Below are 26,936 nucleotides of genomic sequence, written 5' to 3' on the forward strand. Positions count from 1 at the left end.
CACAGTTTTTCCCTTCTCTTCATGTCCCACCCCGATAAATCAGATTTAGTGAGTTTGAGCTAGGCACTGACCTAAATGTCTGCCTATTTCTCTTTTTTTTTCAAGTTATAGGTACAGGGGATATGTCTATCCCTGGTTGATACCATAAATACCACTTAAAGGAAAGCTAGTTAAGGACATGAGAGAGAAAGTGTATACAGATATAGTGATGGGTCGGAGAAGGCTCATGTGGAGCATAAAGATTGACAGAGAGCTTATGAGACAAATGATTAGTTTGCGTACTCGAAATTCGAGATAATAACATCACTGTTAATTCTCATTGATTGAATCCAATTGTTATGGAATTAATTTGTTTCCAGTGAAGAAAACAAGTTATGAATTTTTTTGACACTGCAGAATTGTGGCAGGAGCAGCTTTTTTTTAAACATCACTAGAATCTCAGATTTCAAATTTAAAAACCAGCCCATATAATAAGCTTAAAACTCAGCATTCACCCAAACACGATTTTCTAGTTAAAGTGAAAACAAGACATCTAAGTTGGCCTGCCCTATGTCTAGTTAGATGGTGTGCTTCATTGGCGATGTTCTCTTGTCCCAGGTGTTACTCAAGCTGATCGATCAGTACCGACAGAAACAGTATGTTGCACCTCGTGTACTGCAGCAAGTCCTTAATTACCTGAACCAAGGTGTCAACCACTCTCTCACATGGAAACAAATGAAGCCACACATTCAGGTAAGCAACATCTGTGCCTTGTATATCTGTGCTTGCTGCTAATTTTGTTACGTTTGTACGTTGTTAACTTGCTGGCAAAGGATGAGACTCCAGTTATTGAAAATCTGGTTCTTTGCTGTTGGGATGTTTCTCTAAAATTTAGACTTTTTTTCTCCATTGGCCTAGGTGCACTTGGGCTTGTTATAATTTCATGTCTTCCGCTAAAACAACTTGGAGTTTATTTAACACTTTTTTAAAATGCAGTAATGGAGTGTCATCCGACAAAATTGGACATTGAACAATACAAAATATTAGGGCAGGCAGCAAAAAAAAGCTTTATGTTTTAAAGGAGTGGAAGAGGTGGAAAGGTTTTATGGAAGGGATTCCAGAAGGTAGGGCCTAGACAGAACCCCCATTTAACATCAACTGATGCAAGTCAGACTGGAAATTGAGTTAAGTAGCCTTTTCATGTATTTGAAATTCTCTTTGAACTACAAATAAGCTATGCATGCTACTTGTCTTTTATGTAATCCTCTTTGTAATATAACCTTTACATGTCAGAAAATTAATAAGGGGAATCGTGTGAATGTGGTGCTTAAACTGAATTCACCAAACTCATAGATTGTACTGGCTAGTTTTAGACACTTTTATTCAACCAGTTCAAGCATGTGACGTACCTTTGCAGCTGATTTGACTTAAACCCAGACCTTCTGGTCCAGAGGTAAGGATGCTACCACATACTGGTTATTCCTGGTTTGTTGACCTGACAAACTTCACTGTTCATCAGTTCTTAATATACCAGATATTGTTGAAAGGTCACGCAGAAAATCCTTCACAAAGTTAAACTTTTATTTGCAAACAAAAGCTGTGACAATCAGAAAATGGCTCCCCAACTGCCCCCAATTCTTGGGGCCACGACTGTTTATACTTTTCTAGTTCCTGTGCTTATGTGGTGTCATTAGCATAGCCAATCATACTAGCTTGCTTTGTCCTTCCAACTAATCATCTTCTGCCACGCTGGTCAGCTACTTTATACTTAACCTATCACATTACACCACCAGCGTCTCTAGCGTTAGCTCCTGTATCACTCGCCTATCACAGTGTTGCTACCATTGTCTTCAGCATGAGCTCATTTATTGCTTATCTGTTACATGATCCTATGCATGCATTGCTCCATTATGTTAACTATATAACTGCCAAATTAACTTCCATATATTCCATAATATTAAACTACTAGTATACTCAGCTGCTTATTTTCTCTCTACAGGGCCTAGTGCCTTGTAGACCATAAGGTAAAGGAGACGAATTATGCCATTTGGCCCATAGAGTCTGCTTCTTCATTCAATCTTGGCTGAAAGGTTTCTCAACCCCATTTTCCTACTTTTTCCCCATAACCTGTGATCCCCTTACTAATCAAGAATCTCTGGCATAACAGCACTCAATGACTTGGCTCCACAGCCTTGTGCAGCAATGACTTCTACAGATTCACCATGCTCTGGTTGAAGAAATTCCTCCTCATCTCAGTTGTAAGAGGCTGTACCCTCTAGTTGTGGTCTCCCAAGTGGAAACATCTTCTCCACAACCACACTATCCAGCCTATCAAGTGTCTGTAAAATTTGATAAGATCCCCCTCATCTTTTGAAACTCTATCTAGTACAGACCCAGATCCTCAAGTGCTCCTCAAATCCTTCGCCTTTCATTCCTGGGATCATTGTTGTGAACATGTCTGTGAACATCCTAATTGGTCAGAAGGCAGTTAAGAGGCAACCACATTGCTGTGGGTTTGGAGTCACATGTAGACCAGATCAAGTGAGGGTGGCAGATTTCTTTCCTTAAAGGATGTTAGTGAGTCAGATGGATTTTTCATGGAATCATAGAATCCCTACAGTGTGGAAACAGGCTATTTTGACCCAACAAGTCCTCGCCAACCCTCCGAAGAGTAACCAGACCAATTCCCCTACACTATTGCTGTATATTTACCCCTGACTAATGCACCTAACCTACACATCCCTGAACACTATGGGCAATGTAGCGTGGCCAGTTCACCTAACCTGCACGTCTTTGGATTGTGGGAGGTAACCAGAACATGCGGAGAAAACCCATGCAGACACAAGGAGAACGTGTAACTCTACACAGAAAACTGCCTGAGGCTGGAATCGAACCCAAGTCCCTGGTGCTGTGAGGCAGCAGTGCTAACCACTGAGCCACTGTGCTGTCCAACTTTTCGGGCAATTAACAATGGTTACATAGTCATTAGTAAATTCTTAATTGCCGATTTTTTTGTTGTTGTTGGATTCAAATTCCAGAATTCAAATATGGGTTTTCAGAACATTAGCTGAGTTTCTGGTTTAATAGTCTGGTGAAAATAGCACTAAGCCACTGCCTTTTCCATGCACTTCTAATGGTCCGCAATCTCATCCTAAATGATAGATGCTCATATCTTAGCAATGTCTGAGGTCAGGCTAACTGCTTATAATTTCCCATCTTCTGCCTCCCAGCCAGGGAGTGCTGTCAGTCATCCTGAATTCTTCCTGGTAGCTTCTTGCAGGAATAATGTTGTTTCCAGGCAGGAAATTGGACTTAAATCATAGATATTAATTAGATTGATTTGTTGTTTGTCTGTGATCAACTAAAGTTACATTCTTAATCGTAGCTTGTTACTTTTTGTTTAAATTATAATCTTGATGTCTAGGATCTATTATTTGTAAAGTCTGGTTTGGAATAATTGACCAATTTTGAGGTTTTGATTTCACTGTGTCATGAACTCAGTGATCGTGAGGCTGCTTTATTTAGCTTGCTATCCCTGTGTCACAACAGCTGGGATTTACAGTTTATGACCAGACTACAGACTCCACTGTGCAGCTCCTTTGAATGATAAACTAGGACTGTCTTGGTGTTGACACAATCGGTGTGGAGATGGAAAGGAAGGAAGCTTTAATACTTGGAAAGGTTAAGTGGGAACTAGTAATGTACTTGATAGGAAAGGGGAGAAAGTGAGGTCTGCAGATGCTGGAGATCAAAGTTGAAACTTTATTGCTGGAACAGCACAGCAGGTCAGGCAGCATCCAGGGAACAGGAGATTCGACGTTTCGGGCACAGGCCGAAGAAGGGCCTGTGCCCGAAACGTCAAATCTCCTGTTCCCTGGATGCTGCCTGACCTTGATAGGAAAGGGGTTGAGCTTGAGTGGACCCAGAGGATCAGAGGTTAGGCAGAGTGAGCAAAATGCTTGGGAGAAAGATTGATGAGAGGATTAATGGAATCCTTTGGTTATTCCATTGCATCACAAGAATGCCGTGAATCAGTCCAGTGATTTGCTTGGACCTTGATATTTCTTTATAAGCACGTTTAATTGTTCCATTCTCAATGCATTGTTATTCTAAAGTTACAAACCTTTTATGACACTTGTTTACAGCATGAGAATGATCATTTATGATGCTCGCAGTATAGGACAGAAATAAAGCACTGCTTTACGCTTGTGTGTGTGTGTGTGTGTGTGTTCTTCAATCTATTCCCTAATTTAATTTTATTTGTCTACTTATAGTTGCAGACTATTTTCTGCTGGATAATTTTGGATTAAGGAATTTTGAAAAATAAATACAAACTTCTGAAGCTGTTGCTTTTTTCTCCATCTTTCTCACATTCTTGCTACCAACGTATCAATATCATTTGCACTCCTCCCTCCCCCCCACCAAACCCCACCCATCCTCCCCTGCCCAAACCCCTTATTGATACAGAGCATTTCTGAAGAAGTAGCTTTCCCGTTGATGTGTTACAAAGATGAAGATGAGGAGCTCTGGCAGGAGGATCCATATGAATACATTCGGATGAAATTTGGTGAGGTCCACAAAAATATCCCTGGATTTGATTGTGCTATCAATTTTCTTCTATATTTCTAAAAACAGAGAGAACCAGACAGTGATTTCTGTTTCCTCTCTATTGTCTCAGCCAAAAGAAAGTTTTATTTAATTGTGAAGTTAAGATAATTAAAATAGTTTCTGCATTTATACAAATGATTTGGATGTGAGCATAAGAGATATAGTTAGTAAGTTTGCAGATAACACCAAAATTGGAGGTGTTGTGGACAGCGAAGAAGGTTACCTCAGATTACAAGGATCTTGATCAGATGGGCCAATGGGCTGAGAAGTGGCAAACGGAGCTTAATTTAGATAAATGCGAGGTGCTGCATTTTGGGAAAGCAAATCTAAGCAGGACTTATACACTAAATGGTAAGGTCCTATGGAGTGTTGCTGAACAAAGAGACCTTGGAGTGCAGGTTCATAGCTTTTTGAAAGTTGAGTCACAGGTAAATAGGATAGTGAAGAAGGCATTTAGTATGCTTTCCTTTATTGGTCAGAGTATTAAGAACAGGAGTTGAGAGGTCGTTTTGCGACTGCACAGGACATTGGTAAGGCCACTGGTGGAATATTGCATGCAATTCTGGTCTCCTTCCTATCGGAAAGATGTTGTGAAACTTTGAAGGGTTCAGGAAATAGTTACAAGCATGTTGCCAGGGTTGAATGATTCGAGCTATCGGGAGAGGTTGAATAGGCTAGGACTGTTTTCCCTGGAGAGTCGGAGGCTGAGGGGTGACCTTATAGAGGTTTATGAAATCTTGAGGGGCATGGATAGGATAAACAGACAAAGTCTTTTCCCTGGGGTGGGGGAGTTCAGAACTAGAGGGCATAGGTTTAGGGTGAGAGGGGAAAGATATAAAAGAGACCTACGGGACAAACCTTTTCACGCAGTGGGTGGTACGGGTATGGAATGAGCTGCCAGTAGAAGTGGTGGAGGCTGGTATAATTGCAACATTTAAAAGGCATTTGGATGGGTATATGAATAGGAAGGGTTTGGAGGCATATGGGCTGGATGCTGGCAGATGGGACTGGATTGGGTTGGGATATCTGGTTGGCATGGACAAGTTGGTCCGAAGGGTCTGTTTCCGATGCTGTATATCTCTATGACTTTATGACTCTATATATCATTTCTTGGGCAGTACAATGGTAGTTGTTTGTTAGTGTATGTGAAAACTGCAGTGGCGTTTATTCGTAGATTGTTTAAATATTTTTCAGATGTATTCGAGGACCATGTCTCTCCAACCATTGCAGCCCAGAACTTTCTCTACACTGCTGCAAAGAAAAGAAAGGAGGTGAGGCACCACTTCTGTGTCAAGTGAGATTGAATTCTGCAACTATTAAAATGTAATGACCTTGAGCTGCAGCTTGAAGCTTTCAGCATCATTCTGATTCGTGAAACAACACTGTTTAGCTCTTGAGGTCTGGAAAGTTATACTTGACTTCAGGCTATTTTATGTAAGTTAGTGCTATTGCTGCAGTGGATGGACCTCCAGGTTGTCAAGGCCGTAAACCGCACTGTTATTCAAGTCCTTTACAACATCCATTGATTTGTGGCTGAGATAATTGGTAGTAATGTCATAAATACCAATTTCCCAATAGGTATTAAGTTGCAAGAGGAGCCTCACAGCAAGAAGATGCTTTTCACAGTTTTGGCATCATTAACAGCTGAGTGGCACAAATTTGAGGAGAATCACAACTTGTGGGGTTTTCTCCAATTTGATAATAATGAGCACTGTTGATGTATAATCAGAATGATGTGACTGCAGCAATATCTGACTTACCTTTCTTTAAAAAAAATCAGTTGAGTCTTGACCTCACGATATTGGTGAGATGGTTGGAGGTGAGGAGAGAATTAGTACAGCAAAATGTGTTTATTCAGCGAACTCTTCAATTTAAGCAATGTACCACTGAAAACTGTCTATTTTGTTAGCAAAGAGAATCTTTAAGCAGACCCTTCAAGAATTATAAACATAACTCATGGCCAAAAGTACAGCAAAGCTTCCTGATATACGTGTGATGATTTCTCCAGTAAAGTACAGTGAGTGGAGAAATGTTACACAGAAATGTGTATTCAAAATCAATCCCAGAGTTGATGGAGAAATCATCCCATCATCTTCATTCTGTCTGGGACTTGTGTCACAATATACAAAATTCTAAGAACTTGGTAAAATAATTTATCAATGCATCAAAACCTTTGTGATGAGTTGTTTCATCAACTTGCTGTGCCTTAAAATTTTATTTGTGATCCTATGTCCTGGGATCTGTTGCATATGGAGTGGAGGCCAAGTGCTTCCCATGTAAAAGAGAGCCACTTCTGGAGCAGACTTACCTGTCACCATGTCACCATGCAAGTGGGCACAGAGAGGAATGGTAGAACCTTGAGGGCAGGCTACCCATCAGTTTGCTTTGCCAAATTTGCTGGTTTTGGACTGTTGAAGGAAATTCTTCTCTGAGGAGAACCGGGATTGCACCTTCTGAAGCAAGTATCAAGCATTTGCATGCTGCTGACTAGGAAATTTTGTGTAAGGCTTATAGAGCAACTGCACCAGACTGGATATCATAGCTATTACAGAAACATGGCTGAAGAAAGAGATGCTATCAGAAAGGATAGAAGGGGAGGCAAGAGAGGAGGGAACTGGCGTTTTTGATTAGGGAAGCATACTTAGGGTATATCTGGGGGGTCGTCCAGTGCAGCTTTATGGCTGGAACTCAGAAGTATAGGGGTGATCATTTTGATGGAACTGATACTACAGGCCTCCAGTAGTCAGCAGAAAGCTGAGGAGCAAATATGTAGGGAGATCGCAAATAGCTGTAAGAATAATCGCATTATAATAGGGGATTTTAACTTTGCACACACAGACTGGGACTGCCGTGCTGTTCCGGGCTTGGATAGGGAGGACTCTGTTAAGTGTATTCAAGAAAACTTTCTCAATCAATATATAGATGGCCCTACTAGAGAAGGGGCAAACTTGACCTAATTGTGGGAAATAAGGCAGGACAAATGGGGGGTGCACTTTGGGCCCATAATTCTATTAGTTTTAAAAATAGTTATGGAAAAGAACAGTTCTGGTCCACAAGTTGAAGTGCTAAATTGGGGCAAGGCCAATTTGATGGTATGAGAGAAGAAATTTCAAAAGTTGCTTGGGGGAGGCTGTTTTCAGGCAAAGGGACATCTGGCAAGTGGAAGGCTTTCAAAAGCAAGATACCTAGAGTTCAGCGACAACATGTTCCTTTTAGTGTGAGGGACAAAGCTGGCAGGAGTGGGGAACACTCCTAGAGATGTTGAGGCTCTGGTCAAGAAAAAGAAGGGGGCACATGTCATGCATAGACAGCCGGGAACAAGTGAATCCCTTGAGGAGTACAGGGGGTTTAGGAGTATACTTAGGGGGGGAAATCAGGGCAAAAGGGGACATGAGATAACTTTGGCAGATATGTTCAAGGAAAATCTCAAGAGATTTTATTAGTGTATTAAGGGCAAAAAAGCAACCAGGGAAAGAAGATCAATAAGGCTGTTTTTCTGTGGAACCAAAGGAGATGGATGAGATCCTAAATGAATACTTTGTGTCAGCATTTATTGTGGGGAATTAAATAGAGATGATTTGAAAAGAGTCCACATTACAGAGGAGGAGGTGCTGGATGTGTTAAAACGCATGAAGATAGATAAATCCCCAGAACCTGATCTGGGAAATAAGGCAGGGCAGGTGACTGAGGTGTCAGTGGCGGAGCACTTTGGGGCCAGCGACCATAATTCTATTAGATTTAAAATAGTGATGGAAAAGGATAGACCAGATCTAAAAGTTGAAGTTCTAAATTGGAGAAAGGCCAATTTTGACGGTATTAGGCAAGAACTTTCAAAAGCTGACTGGGGGCAGATGTTTGCTGGTAAAAGGACGGCTGGAAAATGGGAAGTGAGATAACAAGAATCCAGAGAAAGTATATTCCTGTTAGGGTGAAAAGAAAGGCTGGTAGGTATAGGGAATGCTGCATGACTAAAGAAATTGAGGGTTTGGTTAAGAAAAAGAAGGAAGCATATGTCAGGTATAGACAGGATAGATCAAGTGAATCCTTAGAAGAGTATAAAGGCATAGGAGTATACTTAAGAGGGAAATCAGGAGGGCAAAAAGGGGACATGAGATAGCTTTGGCAAATAGAATTAAGGAAAATGCAAAGAATTTTTACAAATACACTAAGGACAAAAGGGTAACTAGGGAGAGAATAGGGTGTCTCAAAGATCAGCAAGGCGGCCTTTATGTGGAACTGCTGAAAATGGGGGAGATACTAAACGAGTATTTTGCATCAGTATTTACTGTGGAAAAGGATATGGAAGATACAGAAAGTAGCAAAATAGATGGTGACATCTTGCAAAATGTCCATATTACAGAGGAGGAAGTGCTGGATGTCTTGAAACGCATATAGGTGGATATAATCCCAGGACCTGATCAGGTATACCGAGGAACTCTGTGGGAAGCTAGAGAAGTGATTGCTGGGCCCCTTGCTGAGATATTTGTATCATCAATAGTCACAGGTGAGGTGTGGAAGACTGGAGGTTGGCTAACGTGGTGCCACTGTTTAAGAAAGATGGTAAGGACAAGCCAGGGAACTATAGACCGGTGAGCCTGACATCAGTGGTCGGCAAGTTGTTGGAGGGAATCCTGAAGGTCAGGATGTGCATGTATTTGGAAAGGCAAGGACTGATTAGGGATAGTGAACATGGCTTTGTGCATGGGAAATCATGTCTCACAAACTCGATTGAGTTTTTTGAAGAAGTAACAAAGAGGATTGATGAGGGCAGAGTGGTAGATGTGATTTATATGGACTTCAGTAAGGCGTTCGACAAGGTTTCCAATGGGAGACTGGTTAGCAAGTTTAAATCAAGGGAGAACCAGCCATTTGGATACAGAACTGGCTCAAAGGTAGAAGACAGAGGATGGTGGTGGAGGGTTGTTTTTCAGATTGGAGGCCTGTGACCAGTGGAGTGCTACAAGGATTGGTGCTGGGTCCTCTACTTTTCGTCATTTAGATAAATGATTTGGATGCGAGCATAAGAGGTAAAGTTAGTAAGTTTGCAAAATTGGAGGTGTACTGGACAGCGAAGAAGGTTACCTCAGATTACAACAGGGTCTTGATCAGATGGGCCAATGGGCTGAGAAGTGGCAGATGGAGTTTAATTCAGATAAATGCGAGGTGCTGCATTTTGGGAAAGCAAAACTTAGCAGGACTTATACACTTAATGGTAAGGTCCTAGAGAGTGTTGCTGAACAAAGAGACCTTGGAGTGCAAGCTCCGAGTAAGTGGAGTCGCAGGTAGATAGGATAGTGAAGAAGGCGTTTGGTATGCTTTCTTTTATTGGTCAGAGTATTGAGTACAGGAGTTGGGAGGTCATGTTGTGGCTGTACAGGACATTGATTAGGCCACAGTTGGAATATTGTATGCAGTTCTGGTTTCCTTCCTATTGGAAAGATATTGTGAAACTTGAAAGGGTTCAGGGAAGAGTTACAAGCATGTTGCCAGGGTTGGAGGATTTGAGCTATCGGGTGAGGTTAAATAGGCTGGGGCTGTTTTCCCTGGAGAGTGGGAGGCTGAGGGGTGACCTTACAGAGGTTTATGAAATCATGGAGGGCATGGATAGGATAAATAGACAAAGTCTTTTACCTAGGGTCAGGGAGTCCAGAACTAGAGGGCATAGGTTTAGAGTGAGAGGGGAAAGATATAAAAGAGACCTAAGGGGCAACATTTTCACGCAGAGGGTGGTACATGTATGGAATGAGCTGCCAGAGGAAGTGGTGGAAGCTGGTACAATTGCAACATTTAAAAGGCATCTGGATGGGTGTATGAATAGGAACGGTTTGGAGAGATATGGACTGGGTGCAGGCAGGTGGGACTAGATTGGGTTGGGATATCTGGTCAGCATATCTGGACCAAAGGGTCTATTTCTGTTCTGTACATCTCTCTGACTCTCTAAGTATATCCCAGGACATCGTGGGAAGCTCGGGCCCCTAACCAAGATATTTGTATCATTGATAGCCACGGGTGAGGTGCTGGAAAACTGGAGGTTGGATAATGTTGTGCCATTATTTAAGAAAGGCTACAAGGAAAAGCCAGGGAACAACAGACTGGTGAGCCTGACATCACTGGTGGGTAAGTTGTTGGAGGGATTCTGAGAGACAGGATCTAATGCATTACGGACTAATTACAGGCAGTCAGTATGGCTTTGTGAGTGGGAAATTGTGTTTCACTAACTTGAATGAGTTTCTGAAGAGGTGACCAAGAAGATGAATGAAGGTAGAGCAGTAGATATTGTCTACATCGATATTTGCTAGGCCTTCAACAAGTTTCTGCATAGTAGGCTGGTTAGTAAAATTGGAGCACATAGAATTCAGGGAAAGCTAACCTATTGGATATAAAATTGGCTTGACAGTAGGAAGCAGAGAGTGATGGTAGAGTTGTTTCGACTGGAGGCCTGTGACCAGCAGTGTGCCACAAGGATCAGTGCTGGGTCCACTATTTTTAGTCATTTATATAAACTATTTTTTGGATGAGAATGTAGGAGACTTGGTTAGTAAGTTTGCGGATGACACCAAAATTAGTGGTATAGTGGTGCAGGTAATAGTTCCTTGAAAGTGGCATCACAGGTAGACAGGATGGTGAAGAAGGCATGCTTGCCTTCATTAGTCAGAGCATTGAGTACAAGAGTTGACACGTCATGTATTGGCTGTACAAGACGTTGGTAAGGCCACATTTGAAGTACTGCATACAATTCTGGTTGCCCTGCTTTGGAAGGATGTTATTAAACTGGAAAGGGTGTAAAATGATTTACAGGGATGTCACCGAGACTGGAAGATTTGAGTTATAAGGATAGGCCTGGACATTCCTGGGGTTTATAAAATCATGAGGGCATTAATCAAGGTCTTTTCCCTAGGGTAGGGGAGGCCAAAAGTAGAGGGAATATCTTTAAGGTGAGAGGGAAGAAATTTAAAAGGGACTTGAGGTACCCTTTTTCATAGAGGGTGTGCATATATGAAATGAGCTGCCAGAGGAAGTGGTGGAGGTGAAGACATTTACAAGATTCAAAGGCATTTGGACAGGTACATGGTTATGAAACATTTTGAGGGAAATGGGCCAAATGGGACTAGACGGAGTGGGCTAAAGGGTTTATCTCCGTGCTGTAAGACTCTGACCAGATCCTAAAGCCTGATGCAAATTTCAAGTTTAATACCCAATTATTTCCTAATGTAGATCCCTCTATAAATTAGTTGAAAACAGTAAACATTAACTGTATTGCTAACTTTCTTTTGAAAATCATTCATCCTAATTCCATGTTTTGTCCCTTTTAACTGCCTTGACTTTTGTAGGTTTTGCCAAAGATGATGAGCTTTTGTTACCAGATCTTGACAGACCCGAGTGGCGATCCTCGAAAGAAGGATGGAGCACTGCATGTAATCGGTTCTCTGGCAGACATTCTGCTGAAAGTAGGTGGATAAATAAAGATGTTTGTGTCAAGCTCGCCTTGACAGTTGAGATTAGATTAGATTCTCTACAGTGTGGAAACAGGCCCTTTGTCCCAACCAACCCTCCGAAGAGTAACCCACCCAGACCCATTTCCCTCTGACTAATGCACCTAACACTACGGGCAATTTAGAATGGCCAATTCACCTGACCTGCACATCTTTGGACCATGGGTGGAAACCGGAGCACCTGGAGGAAGCCCACGCAGACACGGGGAGAATGTACAAACTCCACACAGACAGTCACCCGAGGCTGGAATTAAGCCTGTGGCCCTGGTGCTGTGAGGCAGCAGTGCTAACCACTGAGCCACTGTTTAGCCAGTGAAAGCTGAGCTGAAGGAATCAGAAGCTTTTACATTTGAAGTGTAGTCTGTGCTATTAGCTGATCTTTGCTGGAAAATACTTGGGCTCCGTAGGTGGCAAGAAAAAGAGAAATCCAGCACTTTACAGGGATCTGGGGACTGGGACTAATGGATAACTCTTTCCAAGAGTTGACAGAGGCACAATAGGCTGAATATCCACCATTTGATTTGCAAGATTTAATGACGTCTACAGAGCAGACATGTTTGCATCTTGAACAGATGGGATTGGTCTTTGCTGCTCTTGTCTCTGAAAATAGTTTGATGGCACTCATTGTCTAGGTTCATGCAAGTGAATTCGTCATTCTGCCGAGGCTTCCCTCACAAAAGCAAGCATTTTCATACAAGAAAGGGAGAAAGGAACAACTCGATAATCTGTTTCTAAATGTTGACAGTACTGTCTCTGACCTAGAATCTAAATGTGTAGTATCAAGAAATGCCAGACACATCCAGCATTTATCTCAACCACGATGATTGTACTGAACATTCTATGAGTTTAACAATTCTCATGGCCCACAATGGAAAACATGTATTATTTCATCTGTACAGTTTTGTATTTATGAAAGAGCAAAACTATTTTGGACAAGTAAATGTATATGTAATATCCTGTCACTAAAGGTTGTCAGTGCATCTTGACAAAACAATAAAGACATCTTGAATTCTGAAAGGATACTGCATCCCTTAGTACAAATTCTACTTTGACCTTACCTGCATTTTCTACATTTCAAACATAATATTTGAACATGATCAGCATCAAGCAGCAAAGACTGAGAACAACACTGTTCGAAATAAAAACAGCTCCTACACTCTTGCCTGCAGTTTTATGCCAGCCTCAAATTTGGTTGAGCACTTCCTTCTACACACATTTCTCACAAAAGATATTCTGTTTCTACCATGCTCATGTATATTGGAGTTAACTTTACCATGTGGGATCATATTCAAGCCAACAAAGGCTTCCAGGCCCTCAATTGAGTTGATTTTGAGCCCACGTCACAGATGTTTGAGGTCAAAGAACCTTAATGAAATTCAAGTTATTCAGAATCTGGGAAAGTTCTCCACAGACGAAAATCAGTCTTAGCGTGAAGACAAAAAGTTGTGGAAAACTAATCAGCTCCAGAGCATCCACAAAGTCTCAGACACCAAAACAGTCTGTGCCTTTGTGCAGCAAGATTTGAACAACATTTGAGGTTTAATAATAAGTTACAAGTAACCCTTGAATTACAGTAGTACTAGGTTTTGATCAACTCAAGACCAGAATGTCTAAACTGCTTTTGCTGATTTGCCATGGAATTCCTGTTACTGAACCCCCCCAACAGCAGCATCCTGAGATTTGCCATTGATGAGGAGTTTAACTGAACAGCCATATAAATACAATGGTGACAAAAGCAGGTCAGAGGCTGGAAATTCTGCAAATTGCCTCATGACCTTCCAAAGCTTTTCCAAGATCTTCAAAGCACAAGTTAGGTATATGATAGAATACTCTACTTGGCTGGGGAAGTGCAGCTTCAACAACACTTACCAAGTTTAATGTATCCAGGGTGGTACGCCCATTTGATTAGTTCCCCATTCGCCACCTTTAAAATACATTCCCTTAAACACAGGCACACCATGGCTAATGTATGTGCCATCTATAAGATGCACCTTAGCAATTCACCTGGTCTCTTTTGTTACACCTCCTAAACACATGATCTCTACCACTTACAAGGACAAAGATAGCAGATACAGGGGATTGTCATCACTTGGACCGTCTCCTCCGAATTGCACAGAATACTAATCTAAAACTCTATTGTGATTGTTTCAATATCATTGGGTCAAAATCCTATAACTTCCTAACAGCACTCTGAATGTATTTTCCCAAATATACTGAGGTGATTGAAGAAGGCAAGGGCAATCAGGGATGGTCATCAGATGCCTGCCTTATTGGTGACACCCATATCCCACGAATTAAGAAAAAGACACTAGCTCTCTGTTTCAAGCTCTGTTTAATATTATTGTGACAGTTACCTCACCGTATTGTGCATTTTATTTTCCTCTTGTATCATCTACTCAGCTAACCCTTAATTTCTGTTTTTATCAACAGAAAAACATATACAAGGGCCAAATGGAGTTGATGCTTCAGAATTATGTATTTACACTCTTTAACTCCAATCTAGGCTATCTCCGAGCTAGGGTAAGGTCACTCATTGTTTGCATGATTTGGCGATGAGTAGCTCCAACTAATGATTGCTGTCCTCTTTCCTTCATTATGCGGGGAAATAAATTGTTCTTATGGCCTTTGAATTCTGTCAAAAATGCAACAACATTTGCCAGTATCTGTGGAATTTAGTTTGAGTGTAGACAGATATGGGGTTGCAAGAAGGAAGTACTTGAGCCACAAAAAATGTAAAAGGTTATATGTCCAGCAACCTGCTTAAGGGGAGCACCAGTAAAATAAAATATTTGATCTCACCGTTTTTTCCTCCTCAATTTAATAGATTGAATTTGTATAGCACCTTTAAGGCAGTAAAATGTCTCACAGTGCTACATAAGAGTTTACCAGGCAGAGTTTGACACTGAGGCACTTGCGATATTAAGACAGCCAGGCCTAAAGCTATTAGGTTTCCAGTCGTGTCTTAAAGAAAGGGAGTGAGACAAAGATTTTAAAGTGAGAGTTCCAGAATTTTTGGGCCGAGCTGGCTTTGATAAGGAGTATGGCTATCAATAGTTGGAGGAGGAAAACTGGGGTACAGGAGGCCAAAATGGATGTTGCACTGAGTTCATGGAGCGCTGCCCTCGCCAAGATGTGGTAGCTACAGTAATGTCTTTGTTTCCTAATGTTGCAGAAGGGTTTCATTTGATATGTTGACCTATCTTTCTTCCTTACAGCTGCAATTTATCTCTTGACGAGTGTGTGTTCTGTGTTCATTCAAGATTTCCAGTGGAAAGTTTTCCAGTAGACAGTTAAGCATTGTATTAATTTGAGTTGTGGAAATTAGAGTTAGTGGATTTGAGTTGATGGCCTCTGTTAAGCTGTTGGAGTTAACAGTTTAGTTTATAGCTAGTTGAAAATGGTTTGTGTATTTATATTTGATTCAAACAGTGCACTCTTGTAATCTAGTAGTAGTATTCCCATCCCTGGACCAGGATGCCAGGGTTGAAGTTTCATCTGTTCCAGAGATGTGTAACAACGTCTCTGAATGGGTTGATTAGAAAAATAGGTTGACTCAACCAGTGCCCTCTTGCGGTGCAGTGGTAGTGTTCCTACCCTGGACTTGGAGGCCTGGGTTCAAGTCTCACCTGCTCCAGAGATGTGTAATAACATCTCTGAACAAGTTGGTTGGAGAAATAGGTTAATAAAGGAACTTGACTGAACCAGTGGAGGTCATTGTGGTCTAGTAGTAGTGTCTCTTAAGTCAGAAGACTGAGATTCAAGTCCTACGTGCTCTAGAGGTGTGTCATAATACCTGTAATGGATGATGAAAAATTCCTCGACTAACCAATAAGTTTAAAGCTTCTCCACAATGCTCAGCAAGTGTTTAAATAAAAGTTGTGAGGTCTTGTGGCACAGTGGTAGAGACCCTACTTCTGAGCCAGGAGGGCTTGTATTTTCTAACCAATGTTTACAAAGTGAAACCTTGATAAAAGTTGGATAGTTCCTGTCTGAAACCATTTTAATATACTAGTGAACAAATGTTGTCCAAATCCTGTCTGATCAAGCTCACACTTGTGTGAAGTGTTGCATTTGAGTCTATTCTTCAAACTTCTTTATGTTTGTGCCTAAAACTAAGAGTACACCTGACATGGCAAGTCAGTTGTTGGGAATTCTTTACATGACTGGATATTTGAATACAGAACAAATCTTGTAATTCCTGGGTGTCCTAATGCACGAATTGTAAATCGTGTGCGGGTACAGCAAGTAATTAGGAAAGTAAGTTTTGTTTTATTCATTCATGGGATGCGGCATTGCTGGCTAGGCCAGCCTTTATTTCCCATTCTAATTGCCCAGAGGACAGTTAAGAGTCAACCACATTAAAATATAATCATTTATTGTAAGGGAAATTGATTACAAAATTGGGGATTTGTGCTTCAGTTATACAGGACATTGGTGAGACCACATCTGTTGTACTATTACTGAATTGCCTTTATTTAAGAACGTTGGAAGCAGTTCATGGAATGCTAACTACAACAATTCCTGAAATGGACAGGTTGTCTTCGGAGGAAAGATTGGATAGGCTATGCTTGTATCATATGGTCTAGTGGCCTAGTCATGGCCCTTGTGATATTATCGCTAAACTATTAATCCAGAAACTCAGCTAACGTTTTGGAGACCTGAGTTCAAGTCCTGCCATGGCAGATAGTTGGAATTTGAATTCAATTTTAAAAATTCTGGAATTAAAGATCTAATGATGACCAGGAAACTATTGTTGATTGCCAGACAGGCCTATCTGGTTTACTAACATCCTTTAGGGAAGGAAACTGCCATCCTTAACTGGACTTGCTGATGTGATTCCAGACTCACAGTAACATGGTTGACTCTTAACTGCCTTCTGGATAATTAGAAATGGATAATAAATGCTGACCTAGCCAGAGACACCCACATCTCATGAGTGAATTTTAAAAATCTGGGGTTAGAAGAGTAAGACACTTCTTAAGTCATCTTGACAGGGTAGATTTTCCAGCGCCACACTCTTTGACTCTGATTCAAGTTCACCCATCAACGTTTGAAAGTGGGGGGAGGATCTGACAGTATCGGCCCCTCAGATCTCTCTGAAACCCGAGATCCATCAAAACTTCCAGTCGTTCAGAGCATCCCAGCCCTTTAGCCACCTGCTCAATAAAAACATTTGACTTGTGCCAAAAAAAAACTTGCAAGTTTCACAAAGTTTAATGGCAGAGAGCCAGTTCTGGATAAACTCCACTCCACAAGGAGCAGGGAATACAACAATACATTGGGAAATTTCACTTGTAACAAATTGGCATTTCTGTAACTCGCCAGAAATGGACAGGTTTGCTAAACTGGAGTCCCTAACCCTGTTTTTCCCATAGGCCCCATTACTTCTATTGTGTGATTTTCTATAACATAGTGTCTCACGGGAATGCAACTACCATGTCACAGGAGAACTACCTGTATTTGAAAAAGGTGTTTGACCTCATTATAAAATGAACAACTGCTGTAATTAAGCTATGTTTATTCTATTGCCCAGAAGTACTGAACAGAAATCTTCACAACTTACAGTATCATAATTAAGAGAACATCTACTCTTCTTCACTGGATAAATAAATTCAAATGACTAATGGTGTGCCAGTAATGGTAACATAGTAGTGATCTGTAGAGGTTTATAAAATAATGAGGGTCATGGATAAAGTGAATAGCAAACATCCTTTCCTAGCATAGTGAAGTTCAAAACTAGTGAGCATATTTTTAAGGTGAGAGCGGAAAGGTTTAAAAAAAGTCCAGAGTGGCAACTTTTTCACACTGATGGTGGTTCGTATGTGGAATGACATGCCAGAGGAAGGTGTTGATGCAGGTACAGTTACAACATTTAAAAGACATTTGGACAGATACATGGATAGGAAAGGTTTAGAAGGATTTGGACCAAATGGGACTAGTTTAGTTTGGAAAACTTGGTCAGCATGGATGTGTTGGACTGAAAAGGGTCTGATTCCGTGGTGTACAACTCTGTGATTCTATAACTAGACTAGAAATCTGGTGGTACAGTTAATACATTAGGAATGTGAGTTTATGTCCCATCATGTTAGCAGGGGAAATTTAAATTCTGTTACTTTGTACTTCTGAAATGAAAGATACTCTCAGTATTGTTGAGCATGAATTCATTGGATTGTGTTCAAGACACATCATAAAGTTCTCAGCAGACAGGATATCACCTCATCTTCATTTGTACATGCCCTTTGGCTCCAGTTCGTCTGAAACTAGACTTCTCCTCACTGCTTGAGCAAACAGCAATGTAAACAGCACTTACAATGACAGTCAGGTAACTTGCTTTTAAAACGTGCAGTAATCCGACGCACTAACCTTGATTTTTTTTTAAACCAATCCTTTTCCCAGGTCTTGTTCACAATTAAACTACAGAAATGAGGAAAGATTCAGTCTTTACACAGTTCTTTTATATTTTGCAGGAATTAATTTTTGTTTTCCAATCTTAGGCCTTTCTACCTGATAGCCTTAAACTATATTTTAAATTAGCTGTTTTAAATTAATCTTCTCACAATTCCAAAATAATGGGTGTATTTGTTTCTTTCCATATGGAATTTCCATTGTTAGAATAACTCATATACTACCTTTTTGTGTTTTGTTGTTAAAGAGACCGGAGTAAGAATTGTTTGTTCATCACAAACAGTTCACTCTGTTGTACTTCTGGCTATCTTTATTAGAAGGAAATGCCCCAATAATAAATATTGCCATTTTGAAAATTGGCAATACCAGGCAAAGTTAAAAATCACATGACACCAGGTTATAGTCCAGCAAGTTTATTTGGCAGTACTAGCTTTTGGAGCACTGCTCTTTCAACAGGTAGCTAGTGGTGTAGGATCATGGACACAGAATTTATAGCAAAAGATCATAGTGTCATACACTGATGCAATATATTGAACAAACCTAGATTGCTGCTAAGTTTTCCATCTTTTAACATTAACATGCGAATCCCAGAAGTTCTTTCAAGCCACATTTCTGACATAACATAACGTTTTATTAAAAAAGTGACAACTCAGCTCAGATAATGTGTCAAAGGTGTGAGGTTAGAGTCTGTATGTATTTCAACCTTGAGTCAGACTGGATCTATTTCCAAAGTAAGAATTTGTGTCACTTAGATTATAAAAAAAAATTGACTGCCTACAGATTGTGTGCTTTTTGAACAAATAGAGTGTATCTGAAAATCCAAATTCACCCCATAGACTTATATGTGTGTGTGCGTGGGAGAAAGTAGACTTAACTGCTTTCTGTGTTTGTTCAATGTATTGCATCTGTGTATAATGTTATGATCTTTTGCTATAAATTCTGTGTGCTATGATCCTACTCCACAAGCTACCTGACAAAGAAGCTCCAAAAGCTAGTGCTTGTAAATAAACCTGTTGGACTATAAACTGGTGTCGTTTATATTTGTCCAGCCCAGTCCAACATCGGTACCTCCACAACATGAATATCAGGCAAGATCATCTGCTTCCTGTTTGACAGGAATAATGTGCATCTTCTATGTTTATACTCCAACACCAGACAAAGTCCCTCCGTATAATTGCAAATTGTTGATATTATCTGCATTTTAGATTTGAACATTGTGACATTAGAGGTTTTCAGGAAGATTTGCTTCTGAGTTCTCTCTTACATATTGATTTGGTTTGAATTAGCATGACCTAAGATGTCAGTTTGAATACTTGAATTTAGACTAATGTTCAGCTTTTCCTATCAAATTCCACAATCTCTACTTTCTCGCAATATGTCACTGTGTTTTCTAAATTCTGGAAACTGAAAGAATATATAAAAATGTTTATCACTCTCTTAAATGCAGCAATTCATTGCTGATGAGTTGAAGATGCATCACCAGCCAATCAGCTGTGAAAGGCCTAACTGTAAAACAGCATTTTGTCTTTCTGATCCTTGACATTGGTAAACTGTGTGTGAGGCAATTGAAGTAATCATATTATTATTCCCACGTCTGTTTTGGAACAGTGCAGCTACCATTGTATACTACTGAAATGTTCTAATCTCCACAGTCAGACCTTTGTTCAACCACTTGGACTAGCATACATGCAAATACTTAGAAATTATCAAAATTAATTTGTTGCAACCATTTTCTTTTCATTGGTTTTGATAAAACTGAGTATATTTTTTATATCTGACTTTGTTTCCAGGCCTGTTGGGTTCTTCATTCATTTTGCAATCTAAAGTTCACAAATGATCTTAACTTAAGAAATGCTGTTGAGTTGACAAAGAAGAGTTTAATTGAAGATAAAGAAATGCCAGTCAAAGTGGAAGCTGCCATTGCTTTGCAGACACTTATTAGTAACCAAGATCAAGGTGAGTTAGAGAGATCCTACATTGAAACATTACGTATCATTATTACAATTGTATAGGCTTGTTGCCATTACCTGTTCGGACATACTTATCACCTGTGCCAATCCTTTATCAAATATTTGGATTCAAGCAAATAATTTTTTTTATTGTTTTTAATTGTTAAATTAAAATTGATGTTAGAACTTTTCTTAAATTAGCTCATTTCTAATTAACTGTGTAAAAATTGTTTGTATTTTATGTTATGACAGGTTAGCTATATTATTGTATCAGTACAGCAATGTTTTGATGGAAATAGATATTGATGACTGTTGCTGAAGTTTAATAGGATCCACAGTGTCTGTTAATCCATTTGCACAGTACTTAGACAGAGGGAGGCAGATGCTGTTATGACTCTATTAGAATCAGCAGACAGTTATGGTTACATAAAGGCCTGTAATGTTTTTCTGTCTTCTCTATTGCTAGCTGCATTAAGATGTGATGTTTCCTCTGCTTCTGGGCTTGTCAAATTAGAATTGAATGGCCTAAAGAACTATGATCTAGCTGGATTGACTCCAGGTCTCTCACTGGCCCTTCTGTAAGACGATTCAAAGCTGAATCGTAGAAATGTACAATCAGTACACTTCTACCCATTCATTCTGGGAAGAGTTAGATCAATTTTGACCTTTTAGTATATATAATGTCAATGATAGCAGCTGAGGAAAACAGTGGATTAGGTAGAAAACTGAATTGAATGTCAATATTATTGGTTCTCTTGAACATGAATATTTCAATTCACTGGTATTATACCTCTTGTAAGTTTGCATGCTGAGCTGGTAGATTTGTTTTCATATATTTCGTCACCATGTTAGGTCACATCATCAGTGAGCCTCTGATCAAGTGTTGGTGTTCTCTCACACTTCTATTTATATGTTAGATCTGATCCACATCCTGAGTTACAAATCTTCTCCAAAATCACAAACACCTATGGACGCAAAATGCTCAAATTAGCCCGAAGCTGGGAAACCCATGCCATTATTACCTCTTATTTGAAGGCAACTAACAGTTTAAATCCAACAGCAACCACAGAAAACATGCTGCATTACAAACTCTCATTTAGAAACATGTCTGTTTGATGGTCTAGTTTTATAGTCAATCGTAAATGATCTACTGTTCAAATGAATAAGATTTGGAATCTCACTGTTCTTGACCACAAATCCAAACCACACGTCAGGAGGGTTTTCAGTTGAGTTTGCATTACTGTGGAACAAAACCAAATACATGATCAACTGAAGACAGGGTAACTTGCCCACATTGTCGCTCTCTGTTGTACAATGCAGTGTCATTTGAGGCTGTAGAGAATTGCAAAGACTAGGTCTGCCTAATAGGAGTGCACCGTAGATTTGTGGCACGTGAAATGAAGTTGAAAAATAAAGATAAGGCATTGCAGCTAATACATTGACATTTGTTCCCCAGCTAAGGAATATATAAAACCATCGGTTAGGCCAGTAATGCAGGAGCTGCTCCACATTGTCCGAGAAACTGAAAATGATGATCTCACCAACGTCATTCAGAAGATGATATGTGAATACAGTGAGGAGATGACTACTATTGCTGTTGACATGACACAGCATTTAGTAAGTATATGCCAGAGACGTGTTAGTGAAGTTACCAGTTTAGTGTCTTGACTCTTTTAATTAAATGATGCTGCTTCTGTGAATTGCTCACTAACTTTCTACCTTGACTCAGTGGTAGAGCCCTGGCCTCTGAGTCTGCAGGTTATTGGTTTACAACTCCATTTAGTATCTTGGGCACATATTCTAGCCTGATAATCCCATTGCCGGTGCTTCTGTTAAAGCGGTCATGTTTGGGATGAAATATTAAACTGAAATATAAAACTGAAAACACTGACAGCCTTTTTGGGTAAAAAGGCATTTTTTTTTTTAAAGGCAGTATTTCAGAGAAAAGTATGAGAATCTCTTTCCTGTATATCCTGTATTTATCCTTCAAGCACCATTACTTCTTTAAAAAGACACAGGGCAGATTATCTGTCAGTTGTCTCATTGCGGTTTGTGGAATCTTGCTGTATGCCAGAGGGCTGCTGTGCTTCCTGCATCAAAAGGACTAGAGAAATTATACAAGTCTAATGTTTTGAATAACGAATATTGCACTCTTGAATGGCTGTTGCTTGTAACAAATGCTTGCATTTATGTAATACCTTTAATGGGATCAAATGTCCCAGGTTGCTCCAAAGAAGCAGTCCCAATAGAGAAATGCAACAGATCTCACTATTAATTTCTTCACCCAGAAATTGACTTGATGCATAGTTTTTCAAGCGTGTAAAGATATCACTATGCCCTTCCTGATCACAGCACTGGTCAACGTGCAACCCATGAACTGCATGGGGCTCTTCAACGTATCAAAGTAAGTCATGGCATATGGATCTCTGGATGGCTACATGCAGTGGAGTACCGTTTATTGTGGAATCATATTAGTATTTAGCATGGAATGAGAGCATAGATAACAAGGGGTGGTCACTAGAAAAGAACAAGTATTTGTTCCATTGAAGGTATCAGTATTAAAACATTAGCAGTTCTCAAATGAATAGCTTTGCTGTTGAATTTAAGTAATTTTACCTCTGCTTCCCTCGTGTTGTCAGTTCTACAGTGTAGATGCCAGAACATGTAGCTCTTTGCCAGATATTTTTCTTGCAAGGTCAAAATCTGAAAGATTGACTATCAATTTCTACCCACTAGATTTCTCTCCGTAGATGCTATCTGACCCGCTGTGATCTCCAGCATTTTCTGTTTTCAATCATTATAGCTCGGATGTAAGCTTAAGCCTTGCATTGGCTGACTAGATCGGTGCAAGGATACTAATCTCCAGGAAGATGTCACACCATTTTACATAGTGCTTAGAGGGACAACTTAGATCCCTTGATCATTTCTTAAATCTTATTTGAATATATTGACATTGCAGCAGTCCCACCCATTATTATGGTAGACTGAAAATTACAGCATCTTGTTTTTATAATAGTGTCCTTGATGTTCAAATAAATTTCCAAGACCTTTTTAGGAATCCAATTTGACAAAAGCTAATACCAGCTGAAAGAGGGAGATATTGGAACAGGTGACCACAGGTTTAGTCCAATTAAGAGTTAGATTGGAAACAGTGTCTTAAAATAGGAAAAAGATGGTGAGAGGTTTAGATCGAAGAGTCTATGTGACACAAGGTATAAGTTACATCAGAACTTGGCGTAAATAGACTGTTCAGTCTTCAATTAAGTACAGTACAGCTGCCCATCTGAGTATGGCCAGCGGTGATTGGGCTAAGGAACTGGTGCATGACAGCATAGAGATGGAGAAAAGCAGTTCTGAGGTTGAGACTGGAGGAAGTTACAGAGACTAGTATGGGAGTGGCTGTGGAGGTGTTTGAAATGAATAAGAGGTACAAAACTATCTTGATAAGAATTGGATATTAGACTGTACCATAGCTGCTAAAATCCAAACTGCATCTCCTCTATTTTCATTCAATCTCCAGTTGGTATCAGTGAGTGCACTATAGTTTTTGTTACATTGTAACAATTGAATAACTGGAGTGATGATTAAGGGTGACAATTGTGTTCAGACCTAAATTGAGAGCCATAGAATCTTGATTGATCATGTTCTTTTTTGTTCAATTCTTTTGATATTATTGCCATTGGCACTCCCTCTACCTGTTGACAAGATATTTTAGTAGGTAAAATATGTGAATGATGCAATTTCTTTGCAACATTTTGGTACCTACAAGTTTTAAACAACTTTACAGAACTTAGAGTATGGAAATACAAATATAAGGTGTTTGCTTTTCATTTCAGGCCATGACTTTCAGCAAAGTCCTCCAGAGTGATGCTTATGAAGAGATAGAGGACAAAACAGTGATGGCTATGGGTATCCTAAACACAATAGACACCATCTTGACTGTCGTGGAGGCTCACAAGGAGGTCAGTGACCATTTTGTTTGGACTCTGAGCATTTAGTGGTCAGATGGTTAGGTTAATCATATTTTGAAATTAATAAAAGTCAGGTAAGTGATGCATGCATTAGAAGAAAGAGATGAGGCCTTTGACCTAACTTTGGTACATTTATTGTGTGTAGTGAAGTTGGTGGACAGTGTACCTGTTTCGAGCAAGTAGAACACATGGGCCAAGTTTATGTTGGGGAGGCGTGAGAGAGGAATATGATAGTACAGTAATTATGAATGGCAGGGAATAAGCAAGAAATATATACAAGATGTGCGGGGCTGAAGTGGACAAAATAAATGAAAAGAATGGGGTAATGATGACAGACTTAATGTGCGAACCAAACTCTGTGTGTGTTGTTAGACATACAGGAAATAGATGTGAAGTTATTAGTGCAAACATTTCAGAAAGTTATACATCACTAAATCTAATTGAAGGAAATAGTCCCAAATTCAGTAACCTGTTTGTCCTGGAAATCAATGTTTGGACGTTTCTCGCTGTTTGATGATCAAGAGTCCATGGTCAGATATTGCAATTTTAAAGCAGTTTCTCTTTTCTTCATACAATAAGCTTGTGACTGCGCAATGACTAAGTGAGAGTTTCAGAAACATTACCAGTGTACCAGCTTGCCTTCAAGAGAAAGCACAGTTGTGTTCCCTACAGTGCAGTGTTACACTCTGCAGCAGATGTCTTTTTGTTGCCAATTTTCTTTATATATTTCCCAGGTAATCATGCCCAGGTATGTTCTAAACTCTCTCCCCACGGCATCCCACCCATTCCACCTTTCTGTATTTACTTGTGTTGTATATTCTGTTTGCACGGGGGAATTGGTCAACATTCATTCTCACTTCTCTCATGTGCTTATTGTAATAACTTTCTCCAGTGCAGTTTTACAAGTGTTATGAAACAAAAAAATCAAATCTGCCAATGGCCCAAATCTATCTACTTATTTACCTTTGTGTGATAGAAGCATGTGGCTCCGAAAGCACCTCTCAAATTAGAGTAAAATGAAACCTAAAGTTAAAAGGATAAACATTTCCATGTTATATTGAGTGAGGAGCTCGATCAAATGATCTTTCGTAATTCCAAACTTTTCCTGTGACTTAATAGACATTGAGCAATTATTTTTCACTATTTTCATTTACTGGATGTGGGTATTGCTGACTAAGCCATTATTTATTGACCATCACCAGTTGTCCTGCATTCTTTAACTGATGCAATCCTTGAAGTGTAAGTACACTGTTAGTGCTAGTAGGGAGGGGCATCCTGCAACAATGAGGGAATGGTGACTACATCTCCAAGTCAGGGTGGTGTATAAGTTGGTGGGGGGTATCCATGTAATATGTTCCTATGCAGATGCTGCCCAGCTCCTCCTAGATGTGGAGGTTTTGATTTAAAATAAATGTGTCAAAGGACCCTTGATGACCACATCTTGTATTTGGTAAACTGGTAGTTTTGAATGTTATTGAAGCTGTACTAATTCAGACAACTGGGGACTATCCCATTGCATTCTTGGCCTTGTCTTGTAGATGGGGACCAGGAATTGGAGAGTCAGAGGTGAGTTACTCACAACAGAATTCCTCGCCTCTGAGCTACTCTTGTAGCCACAATATTTACGTGGCTGGTCCAGTCCAGTTTCTGGTTAGTAGTAATGCCAAGATATTGATAATGGGGAATTCAGTGATGGTAGTGTCATAGAATATAAAGGGGCAATGGTTAGATTCTCTTTTTTGAGGTGATCATTGTCTGGCACTTGTGTGGCCAAATACTGCTTGCTACCTATCAGCTCCAGTCTGGATAACGTCCACCTCTTGCTGTATTTGAATATAAGCAGCTTCTCTATTTTTTGTTTCACTCAGTCCTTGTTGCTCAATGTAAAATGAAATTGTTTCCTGCTTTTGTAGTTTTTAAAAGTGTGCTGTAATTGTGTCATTCTAAAGGTTTACCAATTAATTCATTCTGGGTGGGACAGCAGTGTCAAACATTTTTTACTGCAACTCAGACGCTGTTCCAGCAAGAGGATGGAGTCTTTTTTTGAGAGATTTTTAAGGAGCCTATTGAAGGTTTGAAGCTGAAACAAACTGTTTCATTTCACTCTTAACTCAGGAATTTTGTTCCTGTTTTTGAAGAGTTGTGTCTTCAATTAGAGATAAGAGAAGGTAAAAACTTCTGGTAGATGTATTGAGAAATTGGATCTTTCTATTGCTTGCTCACCTTGACTGCTATCTGTTTATCCCAGAGTAACAGTACACATCTTTTTCCTCCTCCATTTCCACCTTATCCTCCAGATTACACTGCAGCTCGAGGGCATCTGTTTGCAAGTGATTGGACTAGTACTTCAGAAACACGTAATAGGTACAGTCTATATCTGTTGTTTGAACTTTGCTATTTAAAATGCAATAAGGCCTTGATAACATTGTACAAATGTTAGGATTTCTATAATCATCAGTGCACAAACACCTAACAGGATACTGAGAAAGAACTTAAATTTACATGGGAGCCACTTACTTTCTTAGAATGTC

At 39.9% G+C, this 26,936-nt stretch overlaps 1 protein-coding gene across 1 annotated transcript in view; it reads left to right on the top strand.

The window, feature by feature from the left end:
* Positions 1-26,936, top strand: part of ipo8 (importin 8) — an 89,574-nt gene that overhangs the window by 37,700 nt on the left and 24,938 nt on the right. The window contains exons 9-17 of the mRNA XM_043709009.1: positions 598-732; positions 4,447-4,546; positions 5,782-5,858; positions 11,919-12,035; positions 14,511-14,600; positions 20,276-20,441; positions 21,891-22,051; positions 24,271-24,396; positions 26,703-26,769. Of these exons, the coding sequence (XP_043564944.1) occupies positions 598-732; positions 4,447-4,546; positions 5,782-5,858; positions 11,919-12,035; positions 14,511-14,600; positions 20,276-20,441; positions 21,891-22,051; positions 24,271-24,396; positions 26,703-26,769 (1,039 nt within the window). The remainder of the gene's footprint in view (positions 1-597; positions 733-4,446; positions 4,547-5,781; positions 5,859-11,918; positions 12,036-14,510; positions 14,601-20,275; positions 20,442-21,890; positions 22,052-24,270; positions 24,397-26,702; positions 26,770-26,936) is intronic.

Source organism: Chiloscyllium plagiosum, chromosome 19, assembly GCF_004010195.1.
Source record: "Chiloscyllium plagiosum isolate BGI_BamShark_2017 chromosome 19, ASM401019v2, whole genome shotgun sequence".
Classification (NCBI taxonomy): Eukaryota; Metazoa; Chordata; class Chondrichthyes; order Orectolobiformes; family Hemiscylliidae; genus Chiloscyllium; species Chiloscyllium plagiosum.